Below are 13,465 nucleotides of genomic sequence, written 5' to 3' on the forward strand. Positions count from 1 at the left end.
CGGCAGAAGGCGGTCTCGGAGGTAGCCAGGACCGATGCCATGGAGCGCTTTAAAGGTGGTGACTAGCACCTTAAAGCGTACCCGGAAGGCCACTGGCAACCAGTGCAGCTCGCGCAGCAGCGGCGTTACATGGGAGCGACGTGTCGCTCCCAACACCGCCCGCGCGGCCGCATTCTGGACCAGCTGGAGCCTCCGGATGTTTCAGTATGTGCTGCTTAAACCAGACATGTCAAACTCGCGACGTCATGTGACGTCATGCAATGTATCGGGACGGTTTTGCCATTGCCGGCAATGGGGTGGGTGCGGCTTCCGGATGATGCTTCTGGCCCACGGGCAGGCAGTTTGACACCCCTGGCTTAAACTAACTTGCAAATCAGCACAAAGTTGAACAAATTTATACAAAAATTATACAAAATCATGCATAACCAAATGTAACAGTATGTTTTGTGAGATGGGTAGTTTGATAGCTGAGTGAATCAATAATAAATATTCTTCAAGTTCAATTCCTGAAGGCTTTATGGACACATCCTAGCAGTTTTTGTAGTAGCGATACAGAAAGAGTTTACTATTCTCTTATTATATCATACATTTTTATTTCCTGGACCACTTGCAGTCCTAGTATTTCCTGAAAGTCTCCCATCCAAGTCCTTACTAAGCCTCATCCTGCTTAGCTTCTGAGACCCATCAAGACCAGCCAGGCACTCACTGCCATCTGTTGAGGCAACAACAGCCTTGGTAATAACTACAAAGGCAGCATCAGTTAAACTTTAAATCTTGAATACCGAGGCCATTTGTTACCATCTCTTTTTTAAAGATTTTCTCATTTCCCAAAAATGATGAAATGACAAAAGGTCAACATATTTTTTTCTCCAATTTCATTTCTTTGCTTAGACATGAGGTATTAGACAAGTTCTATGTAAATCATTAAATTAAGCCCAAATGTTTTTTTTTAGCAGAGTGAGCTTGTTTGAATCATCAACAGAATTATCTTGGAAACTGCAGGATAAGAATGGTTGGACTAATACTTTGTGGGCTAATCACTTACAATTTCTACCCTACCCCTTACATAAAGGCTGGGCAATTATGAAAGTTCTCAACTTACAGCTGATGTGCCTTAGCTGAACTATTGACGTAGCCATGTCTCACTTTCTTAGACGTCTTTATGACTTGGGAATATTATCCATTTAGCTGATCATTGCCAAGTAAACAAGTTCTCGGCTTGTTCCCTCCCTCAAGCAATGGTGCCTTGCTATAGAATTTTGCTGAGGTGGCCCAGCTTGTGCTTGTGGATTTGTGCAGGACTTCTGCTAAAGTTAGTCTCCCCAACACCATAAGCATAAGTGCTCCTGTGTTTCTTTTTCCCATTGGACCTCTTCTTAGGTTCTTCATTTGAAGTTGTGATGTGCAGCTTCTTTCTCTCTTCTCTTTCTGTCTCTCCAAGAATGTACTCCTGACCCAAGCATTTCTAATTTTGTATTGCAAAGATAAAATGCTTTGCCTTGCTTGGCTGCCCTCTTGTTTGGAAAAGACTCACACTAACCATTTCCACATGGCTTAACAGTCTTCCCACACATTTATGGAAATATACCTGAAATATCTTTGCTGCCACCTCCACTACCATCAACACAGTGGAAACCCCTGGCTTCTTTTATCTTGGGCTCTTGGCAATGACTTAGCCTTGTCTTTCCTTTTTTTACCTTTCTGGAGCTGAAATCTCCATGGGCCTTTAAATCTGTCAGCAGCTGCTACCAAGCTCAGTGTGCAATTTTAGTTCATTGTTTTCACAACTTATTGACTCCAAAAAGCGTTCCAAGTCTTAAAGAAGCATTGTCTAAAATTTGGAATAAAGCTAATTTCAGTACCTCAGAAGTCACTTTAATTTTGGTTTCTTTTTCAGTAGAGAGTTTCTTTTTTTAACTTTCCCCTTCCAAAACCAGAAAAACTAAGATGCTTTACGTGAAATGAAAAAAGGACAATTAAGGGGTTTTTTTTTAGTGATAAACATTTCCTATTATATAGTACAGCTTTTAGTTTCTGTATGATAGAGTAGAGCAGTTAACAGATGCTACATAAAAATAAAATTTGGCACATAATTCTCCTACAGTATTTCAGTGTTTAGGAGGATATTATTGGAAGAGACTTGGAAACCTAAACACATTCTGTCCAGCAGCCAACACCCTGATAATATAGGATTTATACCAGGCAAATGAGCAGAAAATAATATCTCAGTCAAGAAACTACCAAAGAAGAAATTACACCCCCACCAACACTTGCAAGCAAGCTACTATTGTGTATATAAACAGTGACCAAATTTTACCTTCAGTCTCTTGGATGGTGTCACCTACTGTAGTTGGGTAATGAAACATTTGCAAGCAAACAAGCCCAGAGAGCACCAAGGATTCCACGACTCAGCCCAGAGCAACATATATTCTCTTCTATTGGAAATACTAGTTAAAGCTGCTTCTACAGTAGAGAGAGGTAGCTCTGTGTAGTTATTAAATTTGTATTTTTTCTGCTTGTTTGCAAACCAAACACAAAGGGATCTAGATCCTAGAGCAGTGATGGCAAACCTTTTAGAGACTGAGTGCCCAAACTGCAACCCAAAACCCACTTATGTATAATTGGGTGCTGGGTGGGCGTGGCCCATTGGGTGGGTGTGGCCCATTGGGTGGGCGTGGCTGTGGTGGTAACAGCAGACTGGGTGGGACTAAAAAGTTCAATCAATCAATTCCAACTTTGCGAGATCTTTTTTCTTCTCATGAGAAGTTGAAATTGATTGATTGATTGAACTTTTTTTTTCCACACATGGCAGCGGAGGCCTAAAGCGAAAAGGTTTTATAAAACCCAGCTGAAGGCCTAGGACTGGGGTGACGGCGCACATGCCCACAGAGAAGGCTCTGCATGCCACCTGTGGCACGCGTGCCATAGGTTCGCCATCACGGTCCTAGAGCCTCATCAACTCTGAAACTGCCATTGCAGGTTCTATATATTGAATATAGATTGTGAAAGGCAAACTTTTGGGGCCAAATGCATGTTTGAAATGTTAAAAGCATGTGGGGGAACATTCACACAGAGGCTTTTATTCAAAACTTGCGTTCCTCTTTACAAAAATGAACTGTGCCAAGATCTAATTAACAAGGTTATTTAAGAGCTTTCTGGTATGGCTGCTAATAGAACCCTGCGACAATTGTTTTTTCTTTAGATGAAAGGAAATTGATTTCCCATGTTCTATGTATGAAAAGACGACAATGGACATATTATTTAGTGCACTGGAATATAAAGGATATTTTTACAATATCAATTATTTGAGAAAATTACAAACCTCTAGGTACTTAACTGAGGTGATAATGATCAGAAAAAAGTGCTGAAAAAAATACAACAATGCTGTTGTTCACACATTATTTTTCACTTGCCATTTCCAGGATGAATTGGATCTCACAGATAAGAATAGAGAGGCGATGTTTGCACTCCCACCAGAGAAGAAATGGCAGATTTATTGCAGCAAAAAGAAGGTAATATTTACTGGATTCTAATTATGCGATAAATATTGCATCTAAAGTATGGATTGAACTGTGTGATGGTGTGTTTTTTTCTTTGATTTTTTTTTCAGTTTTGTGTACTTAATGCAATTGTTTATACTGGGGCATATTCAGCTACATGTGATTACCTTCCCGCCCTGTATACTTGGAGGGACTTAGGATGCTGGGAAAATCAATCCACCACTTATTTCTTAAATGATCTTAAGGGCAGATTTAGTTCGGATATTTATTACAAAATGTTCACAATGCCCCAACAGATGACCTCAGTTGTAATATTCCTGCAGTTCCTGGACATTTCTGAAACAGCTCATGGGTATAAGGTCTCATCTCTGTTTTCACCTCTTTTACTTTAGCAAAGCAAGAGTGCTGCTTCACTCCTAGCCAAGCACATTTACCAGTGCGATGTTTTTTTAGATTTTTGGAATTTATTCTCCTGTGAAGTAGTTCTCACATAGTCAGTCGAAAAAAAAAAAACACGACAGAAATGTGACAAACCAAGCACAGATGCAGACAGTCCAACTCACCTAAAATATAGTCTCCTATATGAGGTGGGAAGGAAAGGGAAACAAAAGAAGATTTGAACATTTGTTTCTATATAAGGATCTTGTTACTTGAATCAGAGAAATAGCTGAAATTCTTGGCTATAGGTCCCCGTTTTTTCAGTAACGATTACTTATCTATAGTTCTAGGAATTCTTGTGAGCTTGCCTAAGTAGTTCATTGTTGCCTGTGGGGTGAAGCCTGACAGTCCTGTGATGAAAGGATACTTTGGAAGTAGGTGATTGGAATAAAATAGCTTTCTGGTACCCAGAGCCGTGATTGTCATGATTTTTAAGTTGTTCTGTGTTGATTTTGAACTACAAGATACACTCATGATGAGAGTATTTGAAAGCTGGTGAAGCATATACCATCTTCTTCTGGTCAGATACTTCTGCTTGAAGAAGTTATATTGCAAGTGTAATATAGTTAATACTTAAACATATTTATACATGAGGATGAAGGTTCGTTTCCCTGAACTTGTGGGTTGGTTTCTGAACATTTCGTTACCAGGCTAGGTAACATCTTCAGTGGAGTTTAGGGGATGTCAGTGTCAGTGTTCTGTTTATAAGGGCTTTGTGTGGTCAGTAAGTCTTGTGATGGGTCCCATCACAAGATCTAGTGACCAGCCAAAGCCCTTATAAACAGAAGAACACTGTTACTGACATCCCCTAAACTCCACTGAAGATGTTACCTAGCCTGGTAATGAAATGTTTGGAAACCTATCCACGAGCTCGAAAAACGAACCTTCACCCTCATCCTACACCCGAGCTACAGATATTCTCCACTATTTCATATTTATACATAACAGTTACTCCCCTCTCCCCCCATTAATATTGAATTCACACAGCTAAGAATCCTGGTATCTTGAATCCAAACGTTAGGAAGTCTTGCAGTCAAGCCCTTGAACTTTAATGTAAAAAGTAATGTGTGAATAATATCTCATTTCAAGTTATGACACTCCATCTTTCTGCCCTGATTTATTCTTAATAAGAAAGGACTTTTACCTTTCCCATGGGAAATATGTAAGCTTGCTCACTCTCATTAGTTTCAATATGAAACAGGAGATCCAGAAAATATCTGATCCATTGAAAGCTGTTGACTCTGTCAGCTGGCCTTAATTTTGAGCAGACCACAGTCTGACTGCTTTCATTGGACCACATCTCATCAGAACATTAGTCCTAACAAGCTAGACACTGGGCAATATAATAAAATTGTCTTTTTCCCCAGTATATTTTCTTCCTTTTTCTGAAGAAAGAAAACAAATTAGTGTACTGAAGAGGAATGTCCCAAGATTGCACCTTGCCTTGCCCAACACCTCTGTGAGACAGATTAGTGAGTTTAATAACTTTGGCTCTCTGATGACCTTCCATTACTTATGAGTCTTCAGACTGAAATATCAGCACAATGTTGCCTTTCTCTGCCTTGCAAAGATTGGTGATATTGCTGAGATTTGAAGAATGGTCAGGAACATTGTTGATCCCATTCTTGAGGTATTAGCAAACAGCTATACTACTGTTTCTATGAGGAGTAACTTAAAACCCAGAGTATTCACTCTCTTCAGCATCTCTTTTTAAAATACCTTTCCCAGGGAGACTTTCAAAAGAAAACCTTCACCGAATTGTCATCTGGTCTCATTTAAAGACAAAATGCACCAAGGGAAGGTCACATCATCTGTTCTCCCAGCATGGGTGTGGGGAAATAGGGGTGGCTGGAGATTTTTAATTTTTTGTTTCAGATTGTATGCCCTGAGTGAGAGGAGCCATGTGTCCCATTATACTTGCATAGTATCACACAAAATGTGTACAGTATATCCAATGCATTAGAATAATGTCTTTATTATTTTGCCTTTAACTTTGTTACCTTAAAACATACCTAAGCAGTAACTCTATTTGATTTTGGCAGTGTATTCTAACTCTCTGTTCTCAGTTTATTTATCAGGGAATCAATCTTTTGTACAAGTGTATTTCAAGACTATATAAAAGACTGCTACTATTCTATGATAATCTGTCGCAGTCAGGTTTATGCTTTCCAATATCCATTGTTATTCACCGTGCAAACTGTATAATTGCAAGCTTGTGATGTGGTGGGGGATAGAGATTTTTTAATTTTTAAGAGTCTTTGAACTTTCACAACATTCATTGATTTAGAAAAAAATGTTTTCAGTGTTCTTCTCATCTGGAAACTTATAAAGATGTTCATCTGTGGCTTTTGAAAAAAAGGAAATCAGCCTGTCCTCCTCTTTATCTTTCTTCTAGACTTGCGGAGTATTTCCTAACTGTATAAGCAGGCTTGCTTTTTTTAAGGTCACCTCATCAATTATTTTATTTTGGTATCTCCTCTGGCTTGCAGGAGTGCTACTTAATGTCTCTTTCTGCTGTTTGCACAAATACTTGTCAAAGACACTGAATAGTTATTAAAATTGGAAAATCTGTTTGGATGTACGTACATGCCTCCAAATAAATCTTTAGAACCAAGAGAACCATTGCTTAGTTTAGGTAAAAAAGCAGGTAGGTAAACAAATTGTGTTACTATATACTTCCATTTGACTGGCCATTTAGTGTACTTAGGAGTACAATCATTTTTTCACCATAATGGCCCTTCAATTTTTTGGAGGGAGGTCACTTTGTTCCAGTTGAAACATATGTCATGATGTCTCATCCTTTTCAGAGGTGTCTTGGTCCATGCTTTCGAATAGGACACTGATGCTGCTAATAGTGATCATGTTATGAAAAAGACTTCTAAGGTGGACTTGCGTCACACTATAAATAGAATACTTGCTATGTGAACACTACATTACCATTTCATGGAAGTAAGAAGACACAGTGAAAAGAAGGACTAGGGACGACATGATAGCAGTGTTACAATATTTGAAGAGCTGCCACAAAGAAGACAGGATCAGCCTATTCTCCAAAGCACCTGAAGGCAGGACAAGAAGCAATGGATGGAAACCAATCAAGGAGAGTAGCAACCTAGAACTAAGGAGAAATTTCCTGACAGTGAGAACAATTAATGGCTTGCCTGTAGAAGTTGTGAGTGCTCCAACACTGGAGGTTTTTAAGAAGAGATTGGACAACCACTTGTCTGAAATGGTATACTGTAGGGTTTCCTGTTATGGTGGAGGGTTGAACTGGAGGACCTCTGGCACCCCTTCCAACTCTATTATTCTGTTCTGTTATTCTGTTATCTTTCTATGATCATGTGTATCCATCCCATCAAGCCCAAAGAAAGTCCAGAATGGTATAGGATCTTGCACAGGCAGGAAATTGGACTAGAAATCAAATTTCTATCCCTCCCAACCCTGTTATTCTGTGTTCTGTATTCTACATATGCTATTAGCTCCTGCCCCAATCATTAGTTGGGAAGGAGTAGATACAGAACAAAGAACTTTCTCTAGTATGTTTCCTTTGGCATAAAGCTAAGATAGAAAAAGAATGGAATCATTTAAAAATGTAGAAGTCTTTCTTCCTTCTCAAAGAGGAAGATCATGAAAAGAAAAGTTTGAAAACTGAAGATCCAAGGCAGAAGAGAAAACCTTGATAGGGATGGTGGTTATTGGAAATATAAGGCAGGTTATTTAGTTGGCAGAACTAAATGTGTTATTTTGTATGATTTTTTTTGTACCAGTGTTCAGATATCCTAAAATTCAAAACTCATTGTGACTCTTTTGTAATTTTCAAGTTATTTTATGTATAGTTATTATGCTTAAATTGCATCTCATCATCTCATCATTTCTCTACTGTCCTGACCTCCTTTTATAACCAGATAGAAGAATATTCTTATTTTTCTAAGAAGGTTTTCATCATTTTTTCACTCTGTACTTGATGACATCAAGGGGAAATGGTTTGAACTCTACAGAATTCCATTAAAGTGCTAACATTCCAGTGGAGAATATCCACTGTTAGATAAAACTCTGACATGTCAGCTCTTTCCTGGGGAACAGCTGAAGGGATGAAAGTTCTGCTTTTTCTCTTATTCTCTCCAACTTTCTCAGCTTAACTCACAGTTTCCGTTATGTAATGCTGCATCATTTATTTATCTTAAGAATGGAGGTCACTGAGGTTCAGGCCCTTGAAATTATATGTTTATTTTTTAAACCTGAAGAATTTATTTTCTTTTTTTAACCATGGGAAAGGCAATGAATATCTGTAATTTCCTCATTTCTTCCTTCCTTCCTTTATTTATTTATTTATTTTTTAGGAAAGAAGCTTTACAGATGTCCAAAATCTACAATATGACCAATTTCTCTTGGTCATATTGTAGATTTTTTGGAGAAGGCTTCCTCAAGGATAGGTTCTGGACATGGTTGAATTCAGTGTCTCAAAGCTGAAAAGTTTATTTTTTAAAAATGCTCAGTTAAATCAAGTTAAAGGTTGCTTAACCTGTTGCTGTCAGGCAGATTAATAATTAATAATATTGGAAGCATTGAGAAAAAGTTGCTTCTCACATTAAAGTCGTTGTCTTCCCTTGAGTATGCTTAGTATATAATCCCTTCAAATAATACTGTTCCTTCAGCTACTACCAGAAGCAGCCATTCTGGTGTCATTCTTAGTGCAATTATAGATGATTTTTTTTAACTGTTCTAAAGAACAAATATTTTATATGACCGATACAAGGATAATTTAATAATTGCTTCAAAGTGACCACATAAAATGCCCAATAGGCAAGGTGCCATATACTCTTTGCATTCTCCATATTTATGCTTAGAGTAACTGGTGTAACTGGTGTATGTTGTGAGGAGAACAAATTATTTTCCTTCAGTGGGTTTTTTTTTGGGGGGGGGGTAATTTCTCCTGCAATCAACACTGTAACTTGTTCAGAATAAGTCACTGAGCATCCTGGTGGAAGAGGTGTCAAACAATCCTTAAAAGCAGTTTGTTCTGCATTGATACAAAGGGGCTTTCCTCACTGCTTCTATTACCAGAAAATATTGTTCCAAATGGCCATTGGTTTGTGCTTCGTCTGTTTCACCATGAGATGACCTCCAATTTTGCTCAGGCTACTGTCTATCATATCTTTTAATTCATTCCTCTCATTTCCCTGTTAAATTAAGAGCTTGATTGGCTTCTGCAAAGGAGAGGAGAAGATTAAAATGGTAGTATTTCCTCTTCAGACTATAGTATTTCAGCCAGACCTCTAACAGTATTAGCAATAGAGAAAACAGAAAATCTGCTTCTGGGTTTTAGAATACCATTCTGATCTATCAGGTGCTTGGGTTGATATTTTAATGGTTCCTCAGAATTGCAGAGGTTCATGCAGAGTATCAATCTGTCCTTGACAGTGGAGTTACATAGATATTTGCTAATCAACACCACTACCAACTCTAGTCCTAAGATATGTTCTGGTGCATGTACAGAGGGAACTAATTGAAGGAGGTTGGTGGTTGCCATGATAGACAAAGATCCTCAGGCACTTCTGAATGAGAGAAGTTTATGTGAATATTGATATCTCTTTGGACAAGGAGTCTGGGTAATCTCATGGCATTTCTGAAATTTCTTTGCTTAACTCTGGATACAGTATTAGTAGACAATATGGTGGATTTTACAGTTCTATACTGTTTTGGGAGTAGCATGTACCCCAAAATTGGTAGATGGGCAAATGGAGCATCTCATTAGCAAAATGGAGCTGTTATAGATCATTGCTACTTCATCTTCCTACCCTCAAGACTAGCATGCTGCACTGTAAAATAACATATACATAGAAGAAAATATCCAGTTTTCTGGGTGATTTTGTGGATGATTGATGTCTTACCAGCAACCAATTAAGTGTGTGTGTGTGTGTGTGTGTGTGTGTGAGAGAGAGAGAGAGAGAGAGAGAGCGAGAGAGAGAGAGAGAGAGAGAGAGAATCTTGTTACCCTGCCATCAAACTTCCTTGACTAGACTAGAGCTGGCCATTACTCTATGCTTACTCTCAAGTTATTTCCTGCTGTTCTTTCTCCCAGGAACATTCCTTAGACTCAAGCCAAAGAGGAGGAAGTTCATTTTTGTTCTCCAATGATCATCTGTATCCTCTTTATATCCACCTATTTGTGCAACCATGCAAACATGTACTTGGGGAACAATTAAAATAAGCAAGAAAATGGTTAGAGAACACCTATCTGATCTTGATGAATATAAATCACCAGGACCTGATGGTTTACATCCCAGAATTCCGAAGGAGCTGATAGATGTTATCTCAGCACTATTGTACCATATCTTACAAAAATCCTGGAACATTGGGAAAGTACCTGAGGATTGGAAAAGAGCTGATGTGGTTCTCATCTTCAAAAAAGAAAAAAACAGACCCAGGAAACTACAGAACAATCAGCCTAGCATCAATACCTGGGAAGATATTGGAAAAGATAATCAAAAAACAGATCTGCGAACATTTAGAAAGAAAGTTATAACTAAAAGCCAGTAGGGGTTTGTTAAAAACAGATCATACCAAACTAATCTTATTTCGTTCTTTGACAAAATGACTAAATTGGGAGACTAGCAAAATGTTGTGGACATAGTATACTTAGACAAGTATACTCAGCAAGGCATTCAACAAAGTAAACCACAAACTACTTCTTGGAAAGCTTTAAAAAAATGGGATAGACAGCATCACCATCAGATGGGTTTGGAAATGGCTGACAAACCTCACACAATGAGTCGTCCTTAATGGTACTACAACTACATAGAGGGAAGTAAGCAGTGAGTTGCTGCAGGGTTCTGTCTTAGGTCCAGTACTCTTCAATATCTTCATAAATGACTTAGATGAGGGAATAGAAGGGGAACTCATCAAATTTGCAGATGATACTAAGCTGGCAGGAATAGCCATCACCCTAGAAGACAAGCTCAGGATCCAAAAAGATCTTGACAGACTTGAACAATTGGCCCTATCCAACAACATGAAATTTAATGTGAAGAAAAGCAAAATTTTACACTTAGGCAGGAAAAACCAAAGATACAAGTACAGATTAGGTGAAATCTGGCTCAAAAACAGTAACTGTGAGAGGGACCTTGGAGTCCTAGTAGACAATCACTTAAATATGAGCCAACAGTGTGCGTCAGCAGCCAATATAATCCTTGGTTGTATAAACAGAGGCATAGAATCCAAATCATATTAAGTATTAGTACTGCTTTATAAAGCCTTAGTAAGACCACACCTGGAATAGTTTTGGTCACCACATTACAAAAAAGATGTTGAAACTTTGGAAAAAGTGCGAAGAAGAGCAAGATGATTAAAGGCCTGGAGACTAAAACATATGAAATATGGTTGCAGGATTTGGGTTTGGCTAGTCTAGAGAAAAGAAGGACTAGGGATGACATGATAGCAATATTCCAGAATTTTAGAGGTTGCCACAAAGAGGAGGTCAACTTAGTTACCAAAGCACCTGTAGGCAGGACAAGAAACAACGGATAGAAACTAATCAAGGAGAGAAGCCAACTGGAACTAAAGAGAAACTTCATAACAGTGAGGACAATTAACCAGTGGAACAGCTTGCCATCAGAAGTTGTAGGAGCTTCACCACTAGAGATTTTTAAGAAGAAATTGAACAGTCACTTGTCTGAAATGGTATAGGGTCTTCTCCTTGCACAGGGGGCTGGACTAGAAGATCTCCAAGGTCCCTTCCATCTCTATTCTGATTAATTGATTGAAGTGATTCTAAAGAGGTAGCCTACTTTGCTGGTAAGACCGCCAAGGTATAACCTCATCACATGAGACAGTGGACCAGGCAAGATGAAGCAAGTCCTGACTTAGAATGAAAATCCAGGTGCTGCAATGAGTAGCCAAAGATTCCATCAGCTAGAGATGTTCCAAAGAAAAAGACTTCAAGCAGGGATGCCAACAGGAAGTGGCTGCTTACTCATCTCTAAAGTCTGCCTCCCTCTCTGCCTACTTTCTTTTTCACTATGTAGTTCCATATATCTGTGAATAAACTATGCAAAATGGCTTATTACTTTGCCACTTGTAAACAAATACACAAAAACCGTATGTTCTGAAAAAGAAAAATTGAGATATTAATTCAAGGTCAACTTTCTTCTCCACATGATGGAAGATTTAGCTGGAATATTCTTCTCCATTATGGAACTTCTGAATAAGTAGAAGATGTATGACTTAGAGAACTATATAAATGCTGTATGTAAAGAATAAAAATAAGTGGAATATAAATTGAAGGGATGAAAAGAATTAATGTGATTGCATTTTCAATCTTATTGCTCTCAATTTCATAAACACGTTTTAAGAAATAAAGATATTGGAATAAAATGCATTCACATAGTTGAAATATACATAAATTAAATTCCTATGTAAATATCAAGTTTATATTATTACTAAAACAATCCCAAATCTTCCTGGGCTAGAAGTCCAGTGTGCCTAACATAAGCCACAGGTATTAAACAGCTGTCAAAAATATTCTCTTTGCCTTTAAGTGTCTTCTTTACTCTATGAAGATTGCTCACATAAACTATTGATTATGAGAGAAAGTGTAGGGATGAACCTCTAGAGGAATTTCTGTATTATGCTGCAATTGTTTTTGGCACAGGAAACCATGTGTGTACAAAATACTCAAGAATTTAAATAGATGTATCTTTAAGCCTGGAATAGGCCATATTTTTCAGAATCCTACATGTAACTGAATTTATGAAAGATTAGAGTATATAGTATGTATGCTTATCTGTGTGTTTTGGAGTTACAGAAAAAATGCCTATTCTGAAGCATTCAACTGCTCTAAGATGCATTCAGCTTGATGTGATTCTTGTGTAATATTTGAAGGGGTGCTTATCTGCTTCTTGCCTGCTAGTATGAAAAAGCTTTTCAATTTTAAATAGACAATCTAAGCTTGCAATCGTTTAAACTTTCCTACAGTGGGATTTTATCCAGAAACCTGCATAACAGTCTGCACCCAATATAGTTATTGTAACATTTAAGCCTGTTTTAAACACTGCAATTACACAGTTTATTTAAATCACAGTCTGAGGTCTCTGTAAATACTTGGGTTTAAGAAAATTTGACCTTGGTCTTCAAATTTCACACAATGCACCCAGATTTTAGCTTTTTCCACATCTAAAGGGCTGGGCAAATTTAGCTTATAGGTAGAGCCCAATTAAAAAGCACATTAAAGAGGCACTTAGGCAGTCTTGTATATTCATTTATTTGAAACAGAAATTGTGATCAGGTAATACAGGAATTGGACTAGATATTTGTATGCACATGTATGCTCAGATATCTAGACCCATACCAGTCGGGCTTCAGGCCGGGACACAGCACGGAAACGGCATTGGTCGCGTTGGTCAATGATCTCTGGAGGGCCCGGGACAGAGGCTATTCCTCTGTCCTTGTTCTTTTGGACCTCTCAGCGGCTTTTGATACTGTAGACCACGGTATCATGCTGCGGCGTCTCGGTGGGTTAGGAGTGGGGGGCA

At 38.3% G+C, this 13,465-nt stretch overlaps 1 protein-coding gene across 1 annotated transcript in view; it reads left to right on the top strand.

Annotated features, from left to right (window-relative positions):
* The window catches only part of DAAM2 (dishevelled associated activator of morphogenesis 2), a 124,509-nt gene that overhangs the window by 22,529 nt on the left and 88,515 nt on the right, over positions 1 to 13,465 (top strand). The window contains exon 2 of the mRNA XM_015819626.1: positions 3,423 to 3,512. Coding sequence (XP_015675112.1) covers positions 3,423 to 3,512 — 90 coding nt within the window. The remainder of the gene's footprint in view (positions 1 to 3,422; positions 3,513 to 13,465) is intronic.

The sequence above is a fragment of the Protobothrops mucrosquamatus genome, unplaced genomic scaffold (genome assembly GCF_001527695.2).
Source record: "Protobothrops mucrosquamatus isolate PMUCROS unplaced genomic scaffold, P.Mucros_1.0 scaffold960, whole genome shotgun sequence".
NCBI classification, from domain to species: Eukaryota; Metazoa; Chordata; class Lepidosauria; order Squamata; family Viperidae; genus Protobothrops; species Protobothrops mucrosquamatus.